At 42.4% G+C, this 12,400-nt stretch overlaps 1 protein-coding gene across 1 annotated transcript in view; it reads left to right on the top strand.

Moving 5' to 3' along the window:
• The first annotated feature begins 310 nt into the window (after positions 1-310).
• Positions 311-12,400, top strand: part of RFX8 (regulatory factor X8) — a 31,864-nt gene continuing 19,774 nt past the window's right edge. The window contains exons 1-4 of the mRNA XM_066545246.1: positions 311-402; positions 3,695-3,818; positions 6,513-6,574; positions 8,068-8,154. Coding sequence (XP_066401343.1) covers positions 311-402; positions 3,695-3,818; positions 6,513-6,574; positions 8,068-8,154 — 365 coding nt within the window. The remainder of the gene's footprint in view (positions 403-3,694; positions 3,819-6,512; positions 6,575-8,067; positions 8,155-12,400) is intronic.

The raw sequence follows: 12,400 nt of genomic DNA, 5'->3' as shown, positions 1-12,400 counted from the left end.
GTGCCATGCGGGAGGCGCGGTGCCGTGCGGGAGGGGCGCGGTGCCGTGCGGGAGGGGCGCGGTGCCGTGCGGGAGGGGCGCGGGGCCGTGCGGGAGGGGCGCGGTGCCGTGCGGGAGGGGCGCGGGGCCGTGCGGGAGGGGCGCGGGGCCGTGCGGGAGGGGCGCGGAGCCGTGCGGGAGGGGCGCGGGGCAGTGCGGGAGGCGCGGGGCCGTGCGGGAGGGGCGCGGGGCCGCGCGGCGCGGGCGTTACCCGCCGTCCGTTACCCGACGGCCCCGGCCCCACCACCCCGGCCCCACCACCCCGGTCCCAATGGAGGACGCGGAGCCGCAGCCCGCCCTGGAGCCGGCCGACATGGCTTACTTCGGCCCCACCTCCCTCACGTACCTCCCCGTCCTGCAGTGGTGGGTGCTGGCCCCTGCCCGCTGCCCGGCGCGGGCCCGGGCTGAGGATGGAGCGGGGAGGTGGCGCGGCTGGCTCGGCTGGCCCGTGGGGCTGGCAGGAGCCGTCTTGCCACGGGGAGTGTAGGAGTGCCCCTTTTAACTCTTCTCGCGGTTTCGTAGGGCAAGAGTGTGGCTCGCTGCAAGGGCCCCATCATCATGGTGATGCATAAACGGTACCAAGCAAGCAGGGAAATTTCTCCAAAAGAAAAGAACCTCGTGCCACGAGCCTTAGGGACATGGAGGTGGTTTGACACGGGGGAAACGGGACTTTGTCTCGGCCTGCCCGCTGGCTGGGATCCGGCCCCGGCAGCCATCCACGTGGTGGGATGCTGCAGGGCAGCTGCCCGGGAGGATCTCCCTGGAGCATCCCCTCGGCTGGTGCCTGGTGGGCTCTTAGAGCACACAGGTGGCTGCGAGCCGGTGGCACACTGGCACTCGGGGGTGATGCTGGATGTTTGACATTCTCCAAGGTTATTTTTTTCTTGAGATGAAGGTTGAACTCCTTAATGAGACACTTTGTGTAGTGGAGGAAGGTTGACACAATTGTTTTCTTGGGCTTTGAGAAGAGCATCATCTGCCATGTGACAGCCACAGAGAAACCAGGATTACTTTACTTGTCTCCCCAAGCACAAATGAGTCCTGCTCATAAATAATGTTGAAGCTTTTGTGAAACAGTAACACATACAAACTTTTAACTCATCAGCAAGTGATCTTAAATAATTTTACTCCCCCCGTCAGTCATATTTGAGCAGTGGGAGTTAGTCTGTGTTTTCCCTGTGATATACATACCACTGCTCCCGTTTTGGAACAACTGAAGGAAGAGATTCATATAAGGTCATTCATTCAACAGGTCTGAGACACAGCATAAAACTGAATCATAAGCAATCCTTGAAAGGATGAACTAATGATTCTTTTCATCACGACAACCTTCTTTTCTTGTTTTGAAAAATTTTGAATGTTCAGCTTAATTTTACAGTTGGTGCATTTCCAGTAGGAAACCAGATTTTGCTCTAGAAATGGTTTGACAGCAGACTTGCCAACCTGTATGATGGCCTGGCTGCTAAGGGTTCACATAGAATAGGTGGCAAATCCTAAAAACTTGCAGTCTATGTGAGGTCCTAAAATCAATAGGATAAAAAACCCTACACAGTGTGTGGATAAAGTAGATGAATGGAGGAGGTCTTTCCCCCTGTGCTTTTTCTTTAACTTCTACCTTTCTGCCTTACCACACTTTCATTTTGACTTTTTTGTCTTTTTTCACAGTTTTGTTTTGATGCATGCCATAAAAACTCAGGTTTTGAACACCTTGGGGCTAATAAACAAGAAGAGGAGTGCTGTGCTCTTTTCTGTGCAGCTTGCTTTCCTGATAGAAATATTTTTGTATTATGTGTCAGCACTAAGAAGGTGTTTGACTTACTATTTCAAAAAGACTGGCAGCTTAATAGACAAAAAATTCACGAAATGGATTTCCCAAATATTTTGTTGCTAAGTAGTTAAATGCTGAGGAAAAACTATTGGCAGAAACCATGCTACTGGAGCATGAATTAATTTCTGATGCACTTCCAGTGACTCTTGTGATGTTATATTAAGGATGAATTTGAACTTAAAATAATCTCCTCTGAGACTGCTCAATTGTGAAGAGTTTTGAGATGCTCTAGAAGAAAAAGCACTTCTGCCTGCTGGGAGGCAGGATTCTTATGTAGAATTAATTTCATTTACCTTTTAAACTGATAATGGGAAATACCCCATTAGAGCAGCAGATCCCCTATCTTTGGGTGCAGGTTCCTGCTCAGGTGTAGCCATGAAGCCTTTGCTGTTGGATGGTGGGGTTGGAGGTGGTCAGGAGCTGGCAGGGAGCCCAGCAGAGCCTCTTGGGTTGTTGGGTGAGGAGATGGTCTTCAAGGAGGTATAGGTGAGGCATTTGGGGGTCTTTTGCTGGGGAGAAGGAAAGCTGGGGGAAGCAGATAGCATTCTTCAATGGAAAGAGGGGAGGAGGCACAAGTAACAGGTGAGGTAAACATCAGCTGCTTGCTCAGTCTGTTCTAGCAAGACAGTTTGCTGTAGACCTTCTCCACTGTCTTCTGACAAAGCAACTAAGATAAACAGCTGGGGTGTCTGAAGTGAGGGTACTAAAGCAGAGGATGCTGATTTGAAGTCCAGCTGACTTATCACACCCGGTGAATGGAAAAGTCTGCTTTCCCAATGAACTCAGTCTGCTTTCCCAATGAATTGTCAGTAAAGACACAGTAACTGGCACTGTCCTACACTGGCATTCAGCTGATAAATTAATTAAATATGCATAAATAATTTGCTAGAACAGAAACAGTCAGAGCAAGAAAGTGCTGTGATACAAGCAGTGTGTCATGCCTTGAAAATTAATCCATCTGCTCCTTTGATTCAGCTTTGCTCCTGTATTTGTACTGTAGCCTGTTATCTTCTGACATCAAAACCATTGGCATTATTTTATAGTTAAAGATCATTTTTTCCTGGTGAAGGTAATATCTTAGGCTAATAAGTAACCAAGTTTGCATTTTCCTCACCTTATTCACACGAGTAGTTGCATTTACGTGACTGTGACCATTCTGATTAGTAGGATGAATCAGGGATTTGGCAAAAGGATGGATATTTAAACACCTTAGCCTCTTTCAGTCCTGTTAGATAGTAACTGTAAATTAAAACTCTGTTCTCCTATTAAACTTGTCCTAAAATCATGAAAGCAGAATGTGGTCCTTTATAGTTTGTGCACTCTGTCCCAAAACACCATATTTAACATTTTAGGTGAAAAAATGCTCATATTATTATTTCTGGTATAGTGGATACCCTTCTATTTAGAAGACTGAAGTTAGATCCTTTGATATAACAACATTTTGCATATGAGAAATTCTCATACTGTCTGTATTGGTGTTAATGTTATAATGGTATTACTAAGTTGTATTGTTTTAATTTAAAAATTATGAGAATTAGTTAATTTCTTAGCAGAATCTCATGTGAGACTCTTACATGTCAAAAACAAGGAAAATAGGGCTTTAAAAGTTAAAAATAAACAGAGGGTATATGTGTGTATATATATGAAAAAGTATATTGTTTCCCAGGATACAGAATAACTCAAAGGAAGTAGCTCTTTTTGATTCTATGCTTCTATAAAATCAGAATGACTATTACTGAGTTCACTGTAAATCTGATAAACTATAAAAATCTAACAATTCTTTCTTCTAACTCTGACATAAACCAATTGATGATTTTTGTTTTAAAGGCTAGCTGATAATTTCTATTTGTGTGGAGGATGCACTGTACCCTGTCGGCTACTACATGAGCTGTATATTGAAACCTGCAATCCAGATTTCAAGATTCAAGTACATCCATCCACCTTTGGAAAGGTACAGAGTAGATAGGATATACAAGATAAGAAGTAGGGATGCCTAAAGAGAAAGCCTTATCATCAACTTTACTCACATATCAGAAGACATTAAATAACAGAGAAGAATGAATATGTAATGAATTATGCTTGTGTGTTTTCTAATGTATTTCTGCTAAGCATTCATGTAGATGCATTTGTACCAGAGGAAAGAGTGTTGTTTGGGATAGAGTTTATTTTCTTCAGGGAACTGGTGCATGATACACTAGCAAAGATTTCTTTTGCCAATATATTTTAGAAAGTTTTACCGTTTTCTTTTTTTAATAGCAGAAAGTTATGCAACTCATTCCAAGGAGATGATTCTTCTGTCTTTAGAAGATACCTTTGGTTGTTACATAATTTTATACTTTCCCTTTTCAGTATACTTGAGGAGATTTTGCTCCAAACATACCCTAAAAAGTTGCTACAGAATCATCCAAGCAAAACAAATGCAGATGTAGAACTGAATCTGCTTCTAACAGTTCCACTTTTCTATTACATAGAGGTAGATACAACCCATGGAAAAACTGACACTTAGAAATCCAAATTGCAATCAACACCCATAGCTGTTCAACCTTTTCTAACAAATTAAGGAAGATATTGTGATTATTTATTGTTTAAGACTTCTTATTCAGACTTCAGAACTTCCTATTTTATATGGCTAACTTTCTGTTAATTCCCATAGTAAGAGCTACTAAGCATTGTTTTAACACAAGTCCAAAATAATTTAAGTGCAAGTTGTACCTGAAGTCAATTTCATTTGTATGGCTAACCCCATTCTATGAATCATTTATCTCAATTCAGTTGAATCTAATTTTTTTACTGGATAAGTTAAATCACTTTTGCTGAAAATTAATATTTGAGTGAATGATCCAGTGTAATTTATTACCACAGCTTAATGGATTATCACCCATCAACTAAGACCATGGGTAGAATTTGCCTGGCTCAGCATAGACATTGGCCATGAAGCTTGTCACCTTAAAAATCTCTAGGTATCCACTGGAGAGAAATAAGTAGCTACACATGATTCCTCAAACTAAATGAGTCGCCTCAGACAGCTCAGATGAAAGAGCCTCAGACCTGCCATTTGTTTTTCCCATTGACTGCAGCGAGTATCTTAGACTCCTCTGCCTTGTAGCCATGTAGATGAGATTAATCCTATCCTGCCTGTACCCTTCCAGTGCTCCAGCATGGCTGAGTTACCACCTGAAAGCCAAGCCTTGGTGGGGTTTACCTTAATGTGTTTGACTTTTAAGCTGGGACAGGCACAGATGAAGCGTGAGTCTGATCACATGGAAGATCTGAGCCTGAGCTGCTGTGGGCTGAGCTCACAGCCTCAACCAACCCAGTGCATTGCAGTGCAAGCTGACACATCCCAAAGCAGCAGGCTGGGCTGCAGCTCCCCAGTGCCTTGAAATGGTCTGGCCTTCTGCAGCAAGAGAATGGACCTTGTAGCAAGAAGCCGAGGAGAGCAGGAGCTGCAGCCATCCTGGTTTAACCTGAGTGCATGTGTAATCACTTGCCACAGCCTAAAATGGGCTGAGCTATTAATAATTTACCAAGCTGTAGTAACCTGACTGTGCTCCATGTGTGTGGACTACAAGGGCTTTTGCAGTCCAGCCCCATGTGGATCAAACTATGGTGGCTGAAGACACTACTAGTCTCATCTGCCCTATCTCTCTGCCCAAATACATCACTGTCTCTGTAAGGAATGGCAGAGGGAGGAAGGATATGTCTTGTGCCACAAAAGCCCCAGTTTCATAGACTGTCTTTTCAGAAAAATGGGATTATGCTAAGCTATCAATTTGAGAAAGGGAGCAGCTGGGGTGGGTGCGTGCAGAAATGAACAGGTCCACCATAAAAACTACAAGTGTGTGTTGATGAGTGCTTTGTCAGGCCTTTGGACCAACAACACACTGTGCAGAGTGCAAGCTTTGTGCTGCTGAGTGGAAACTCTCCTCACTCCTCACTAACATGGAGTAAATCCTCTGTTCCTGCTCTATTGAGAATATTAGAGTGTCCTGGGTTAGTCCTGGACCCAGGTGTCCTGAGTTAGTCTCTGTTAGTCTCAGGACAGCTCATGCAGAATAATCGTAGTGAAGTGGATTATAACCCTGACAGTATCTAATTACTCTGTAGAGCCCAGCCTTGGCAGATGCTGCATGACCTCAGTTCACACCACCACAGTGGTCAGAAGGTTGCTTTGCAGCTTGATGATTCCTGTCCTTTTAAGACAGATAAGTCTGGCCCTATCCTGTCAGTACACCTTCCAAGAGTAAGTGGGTAGGTGAAGCCTTGTGTAAGTCCTTCTTAAATGAGTGAGGCTTGAAGGTCTGGCAGAGTATGGGACCATCAGGGCACCTTCAGGTTCCCCCAGCTGATTGTCCTGCCCTGGCTGCAGGAGATCTCTTGGTGTGAGCACTGTTTTCCAGTACAAACTATAAAAAACAATCCTACCTGAGAGAGGTAATCCTTTAAATTGTTTAGCCTTGGATCCACAAATGCCTGATTGAGTTTAGTTCAACTGTTACATTTGAGAGGTATGTAAGAACAGGTACTAACCTGGAAATTATGAAAAGCAAACAAAGTGATTAAAGACCAAAAAGTGTGCCAGATACATTTTTGGAGCTTTGAATGAATTTGCCAAGTATTTTTAATTTTCTGTTTGTTTATACAGCTTATTCAGTTAGTTTTCCCAGGCCTGGTGACAAGAAAGCGAACCACAGCAGGGAGCATCAGGTATTGGGTTTTGTTCTTTCTTTGAAAATGTTATTTATAACTTTCTATTTTTTATAATGCTCTAATGTTATTTAAAATGTTCTATTTTAAAGTGAGTGACTTTTCAGCCCCAGCACTGTAGTATGGCAGCTGAATTGTTGGTTGCAAGTCTGTAACACAGCCCAAGATCCAGAGTAATTCATGGTGTAACCAAGGACATTAAAATAGAGTTAATTCCATGAAAACCACCACACCAGCTCTGTTTTGGTAAGGCATGAATTCCAGATTGGACTGCTTTTTAAAAGACCTTAGTACTCCAATTTGTATTGGCTATTAACAGCACAGTTTGCATGAAACATCTGTCAGACATCACAGCTTTACAGAGAGTTCTTCAGACACTGCATCTCTAGGCCGGGAAAGACTGGCTCTGGGATGCACAGAGGTCATGATTAATGATTAATGTCTATATTGTGCTTTTGTCCTTGCACACACCCATGGAGTGGATCCAGCATATAATATACTGATGGTCAGTGGAAATACTGTACAGTTTCAAACTATTTAAATCAGACAATTTCAGTTGTCTGATTGACAACTAAATGTCCTTTTTTTTCCCTTCCCTCTCTTCTAGAGCACAGAGAGTTTGGTGCTTTTTTGTATCCAAAGTTATACTTGCACACTGAATATCCAGACTAGGAAAAAGGATGTTTTAAGCTCATTGAGACTGAATAATTTTACAAGCATTTTGTGTAGCTGTCAAGTATGGGCTTTGAGAACAACATGCCCTGACTTGTCTCCACAAGTCTGGACTTGCTATCAGCTGGAGCCAGATCTTTTTTTTTTTTGGGAGTGCCTCTCCTCAGACACTCGTAGGCTCCTGCTCACAGCAGACAGGATTTGGGATGGTGTTTGGTGGCCTCCACGCTCCCTCTTGCCGTCAGCAGGGGGTTACCTGCTCGGGCTGCAGGTGCCCCAAAGCAGGCACTGCTCCCCTGGCTCCCAGCTGGCAGCACCCTGGGAGCAGAGCTGGTGCCTCTGTTTCCCACTGAGCTCAGATAAATCTTACAGAAGGTCTGGCAGATTCCTTGAGTTTTAGCTTGCCATGACCCTGATGGGCCATCCAGTCACTGAGCTGCTGTAAATGGCCGAGGAACAGCTGCACTAAGTCCTTCAAATTCCGTGGGGATATGGGGACCTCTGCCTGCTAAGTCTGTTTCCTGACTTCACTAAGTGTCCTGTACAAATCTGAGGCACTCCATTCACTAGCTTAAGTTTTATTTCATTTAGAAGAGGGTATCATTGCAGGACAAAAACTGTTAAAGGGAGTTTGGAAAAAGTTTGTGCAATTATTTTCTGTTTGGGAAAATAAACATTCAACAGAATTAAAAAAGACAAATATTGCTTTTTCTACTTCATCTTTTCTTGATTAAACAGTATGATCTTCTGCTTTCAAAAGAGGATTATGAATTTGCTGACTTGTTGAAAATCATACAGTTAATATTTTTTTAATTTTCTAGATATCATTATGATGGAATAGCTATCAAGAAGGAGTCTTCCTTTTATGCACGTTTTTGCTGTCTTCTGTATGAACAAAATTATCTCAGGTTTGTTTTTAAAAATGTTTTAATCAAAAAATGTCACATGATTGTCTATATGTTTTCTGTCCATGAAAATCTGTAAATCTCCTTTGGAACACTGACAATAGCATTGTATTTTTCTTCTCATTATAAACACTGTGAAAGTGCTGTGCCATTAAGTGCCGTGCCCTAATAGACAAGCTGCATTTTGGAAACAGACACTGCCTAATTAGACTTCCAAAAATTGGACGTTTTAGCCACATAGATCTTAAGAGCAGGAACTCATGCTGAACCTAAAAGAAGAGCTTAATATGTTAAGACTCTAAATGGGAGCTCAAAAAAAACCCATATTGAAATGGCTTCTTGACATTCTATCACCTTCCTCATTAAACAGCAGGCTGGAGAAATGTATCACAGTATAAATGACTCTGCTGTTTTGAAGAGTCCTACACACAATCTTGTTATCTGGGTTTTTACTGCTTGAAACAGTACTTCAAAAATACTTCATTCACTTGGTTTTAAAATATCAGGTTTTAAAATCACCTCTTGTAAGAGAACACCAATAGGAAAATGTGTAAGACAATAAAAAAATGGATTGCAAAACTTAAACGCCTAAAGTCCTAAAATGAATGTAAGATACTATGGTAGGTTAAAGGGTAGACAGGAGCATGTTGTGGGCAGGAGAGGTTGAGCTCATGGTTCAGATAAACAAACCACAGACTTTAATTTCTTCCCAAAAAAAAAATTGAAAAAAAAAAAAAAAGAAGAAGAGAAATGCTGCCATTCTGCAGCAGTTTTACTCTCCTTTACACTGAAGAAAAAAATTAGGTGCAGTCTCTGCCTTGGACTTTGAAGACCAGGTTTGTATCCTCATTCTCTTACAATCTTGTACATTAGTTTAGTATGTATGTATAAATTCTGTAATTAGGTTTTCATCCTTTAATATGGAGATACATCATTATTCTGTGGCATGAATATTAGGGGCATACAAGTCAGTCTATAAGGACCCAGACATCTGGTGATGCTGAAACTGTTTCAGTGATATTTTGTATAATATTTAATTAATTGAGTGCATGCTTTGGAAGAACACAGAAAAAATATACCCATAGGTTTGTTGCCTTTCTTCACAGGTTTTATGGCAGGTAATGTTGCAGAAGTCCATAGAGGTACAAGGATAAATGTTGAGACAGGACAGAGGATCAGGTTCTGTAGATGATTGACTGGCACTCTGTTGTTGTGAGACTAAACAAATTATTCATAGGGAATTTGAGGCTGGTTTCCCATGTCACACTTACTGAAGGGATATTCTTCACTTCCTCTGTACCCAGTATACCCAGAACAGGCCTAAGGTTTGACATCCACAATGAGGAAAGGTCTTGTCCACTGCTTAAGGGATATTGCAGGTCTCTGGCTAAGTTTCTGCTGGTCTTTCCTTTTCAGGGAAAGAAAGGTCTTTCCCTGCAGCATCTCTTAAAAATAGCAATTTTGATGGGCATAAAAGGAAAGCTGATTGCTCTGGCCATATGAGAGCTGAGAGAGAACAGAAGGATTTGAACTGCTGCTCTTTTTTTCCTCCCAGTGTAGAAACATGAGGAAAAAAATGATAAAGTAGGAGGACCCCAAGAAGCAATGTTAGCTGAGTTTGGGGCAGGTGCAGAAAGAAGGACTTCAGCCACCGCTGGGAGACAGACACAGCACATCTGCCAGCATAGCTTCTGTCTTTGGCCCTCCTTGTGGAAATCTCCTCTATGGGCTGGGCAACACCTTGCAGGTCATGTTAACCACAGGGGAGCTGCTGCCCTGGCTGCTCCAGGCCTCCTCCTCCTCCTCCTCCAGCAGCTGCAGAGGTGCCTGCCCTGACACTACTCCTAAAAACGTGTTTAATTTGGCCAAGGCAAGGAATAGGATGTGCATTGCAGGAAAAGGACTGACATCAACCAGCAACCTACTGATCTTGATTTTGGTTCTTAAGATGAACTCCTGTCCTGTTGAGAAAAGGCTGAGAGTTGGTGTTCCTCAGCCTGGAGAAGAGAAAGCTCCAGGGAGGCCTTAAAGCACCTTGCAGTACCTAAAGGGAGCCAACAGGAGAGCTGGGGAAAGACTTTGTACTGAAAAATGGTAGGCTTTGATTGGATATTAGGAAGGAATTCTTTACTGTGAGGTTGGTGAGGCACTGGAACAGGTTGCCCAGAGAAGCTGTGGATTCCCATCCTTGGAATTGTTCAAGGCCAGGCTGGATAGGGCACTGAGCAACCTGACCAGGTAGTGGAAGGTGTCCCCACCCTTGGCAGTTGGACTGGATAACCCTTGACAGTGCCTTTCCAACCATACTATTCTATGATTCTATAACTTTTCAGATTAAAAAAAAATCAAAATATAAAGATCATATTCAGACAAAGATCATATTTTTAGCTGCAGTAGAAAAGTCCCTTAACCGCAAAATTATCTTGTCTGATGCTTCCTTCATCAAAGACAATTTTAAGAAGACACTAAAATGTTGAGGCAAGCCAGACAGCTGTAATTAGAACAGCTTCCACTCTAAATTCAGCTGCATGTCCCTGTCCCAAGCCAACATGCAAGCCCACAACACCTGGACAGATGGGTGTCACAATTACTTCTTGGTATCTCATATAGCACAGCAAGAGAAAACAGAGAGAAAGCAATAGAAAAGCAGAAAATGCAGCCAGAGAAGGATGAGTAGCACGACTCTGAAAGAAATAATTGGGTCACATACTAAAAAAACATCCGCTTCAATCAAATAAGTGAGTTAGTTTCCATTTGTGTGGAGTTTTGTAAATTTTTTGCAATTAAGTAATGAAGGAAATAACTCATCTTTGCTGTCCTATCAGTAGGGTTCAGTACTTTTTGAAATCACCATTAATTTTTCATGATCCAATAAAACTGATAAAACCAGCATTGGAAAAGTCTAGATTGTTTTTTACTTAAAAAATTGAAATTTTGAAAAAGTAATTAAAACTTCATGACTCTTTTACCTGCAAGAAGAAATTGTGTTCTCATATAAGTAATCACATGTCTCATATAAGTAATCACACCCTGAAACACAGCAGGGTGTTTGACCTATAATGTCAATTTTTGAGAGTGTATTTGTGTGGAAATTTCCAAATCAGAGTGAAGAGGATTTTTAATGTAGCATTTCAGTGCAGTCCAGTGCCAGTCTGTTGTCCAGACCCCTCTAACGGGATAACTTCTCTGGCTTGTTGCCACTTCCCTCAGGCAGAGGCTGGGGATATCTGTTTCACTGGTGAAGGTGTCCTAAATAGCTACTGCGCCCTCCCATGCCTGAATGAAATCCAACACGCAGATGCTTTTTCTGTCACACCTGCCAGAGAGGAAAGTGGGTCCCTGAGCCCAGCTGAGAGACCACAGCATCCATCAGCCTGTTGGCAATGAAAAGAATGGTTTCAAAATTGTGGACTCTTCGTATTTACTGCAAAGGATATTTCTTGACCATGATAGCCAGCAAGTGACATGGTGCTGGTAGTGAGAAATTAGGCTACTGAAGGATCTGACAGCCTGGGATCTGTGCTTGTGGGTGTCACAGAAATGGCAGTAAGATTATAATGGTTTGCCTGTAAATACAAAGGAGGTGTTTGCATTTTGATGGTGGGTGGGACCTCGGGTGTGTCAGGGTTGGAACATATCCACATAGGGGTGATGAGGATGGTCTTACACAGCACCTGTGAATTGGTTCATTTAGAAATCTTCAATGCTTTGAAGATATGTGTACCACTGCTCTGATGATGGTGCTATGAAAATAGTGTAAATATATGCAGCTGTAGTCAATGAGTTCTGCAGATGTATTACAGACATGAGGGAATATGGTATTTACTGATTTGTATTGCAACAGAATGTGTTCCCTCTTGGAATGGGAGCTTTGAGGACAAGCTCCCCCTAAAATGGTACCTGGTCCGGCTCAGAGGTTTAAAAAATGTCATTGAATTCTGGTTCTGTAAGAGCTGGTTTTTTGATTCTAGTAATAGGCAAGATTTAGGCTCCTGACTGGCTAGTGAAGCAAACGTACTATTTTTTAATTAAAAAAAAATTGCCTCTAGCAAATTAACTTTTCTAATCACTGTGTAATCAGACATGCACATTCACAACCACCTTCCCTCCTTTCATTTTTCTTTTGTTCTTCCCATTTGCTTCTCTGTTATTCTTTATTTCATCCCCATTGTTGTATTTCCCATTTTAGCTTTAGTTCGCACCCCATAGCATCGCCCAAACTCTACAAGCGAGATGGTGAAACTCCTTG

Source organism: Molothrus aeneus, chromosome 2 (assembly GCF_037042795.1).
Source record: "Molothrus aeneus isolate 106 chromosome 2, BPBGC_Maene_1.0, whole genome shotgun sequence".
NCBI lineage: Eukaryota > Metazoa > Chordata > Aves > Passeriformes > Icteridae > Molothrus > Molothrus aeneus.
The sequence above is the reverse complement of the archived record's forward strand: the minus strand, read 5'-3'. Positions and strand labels throughout refer to the sequence as shown.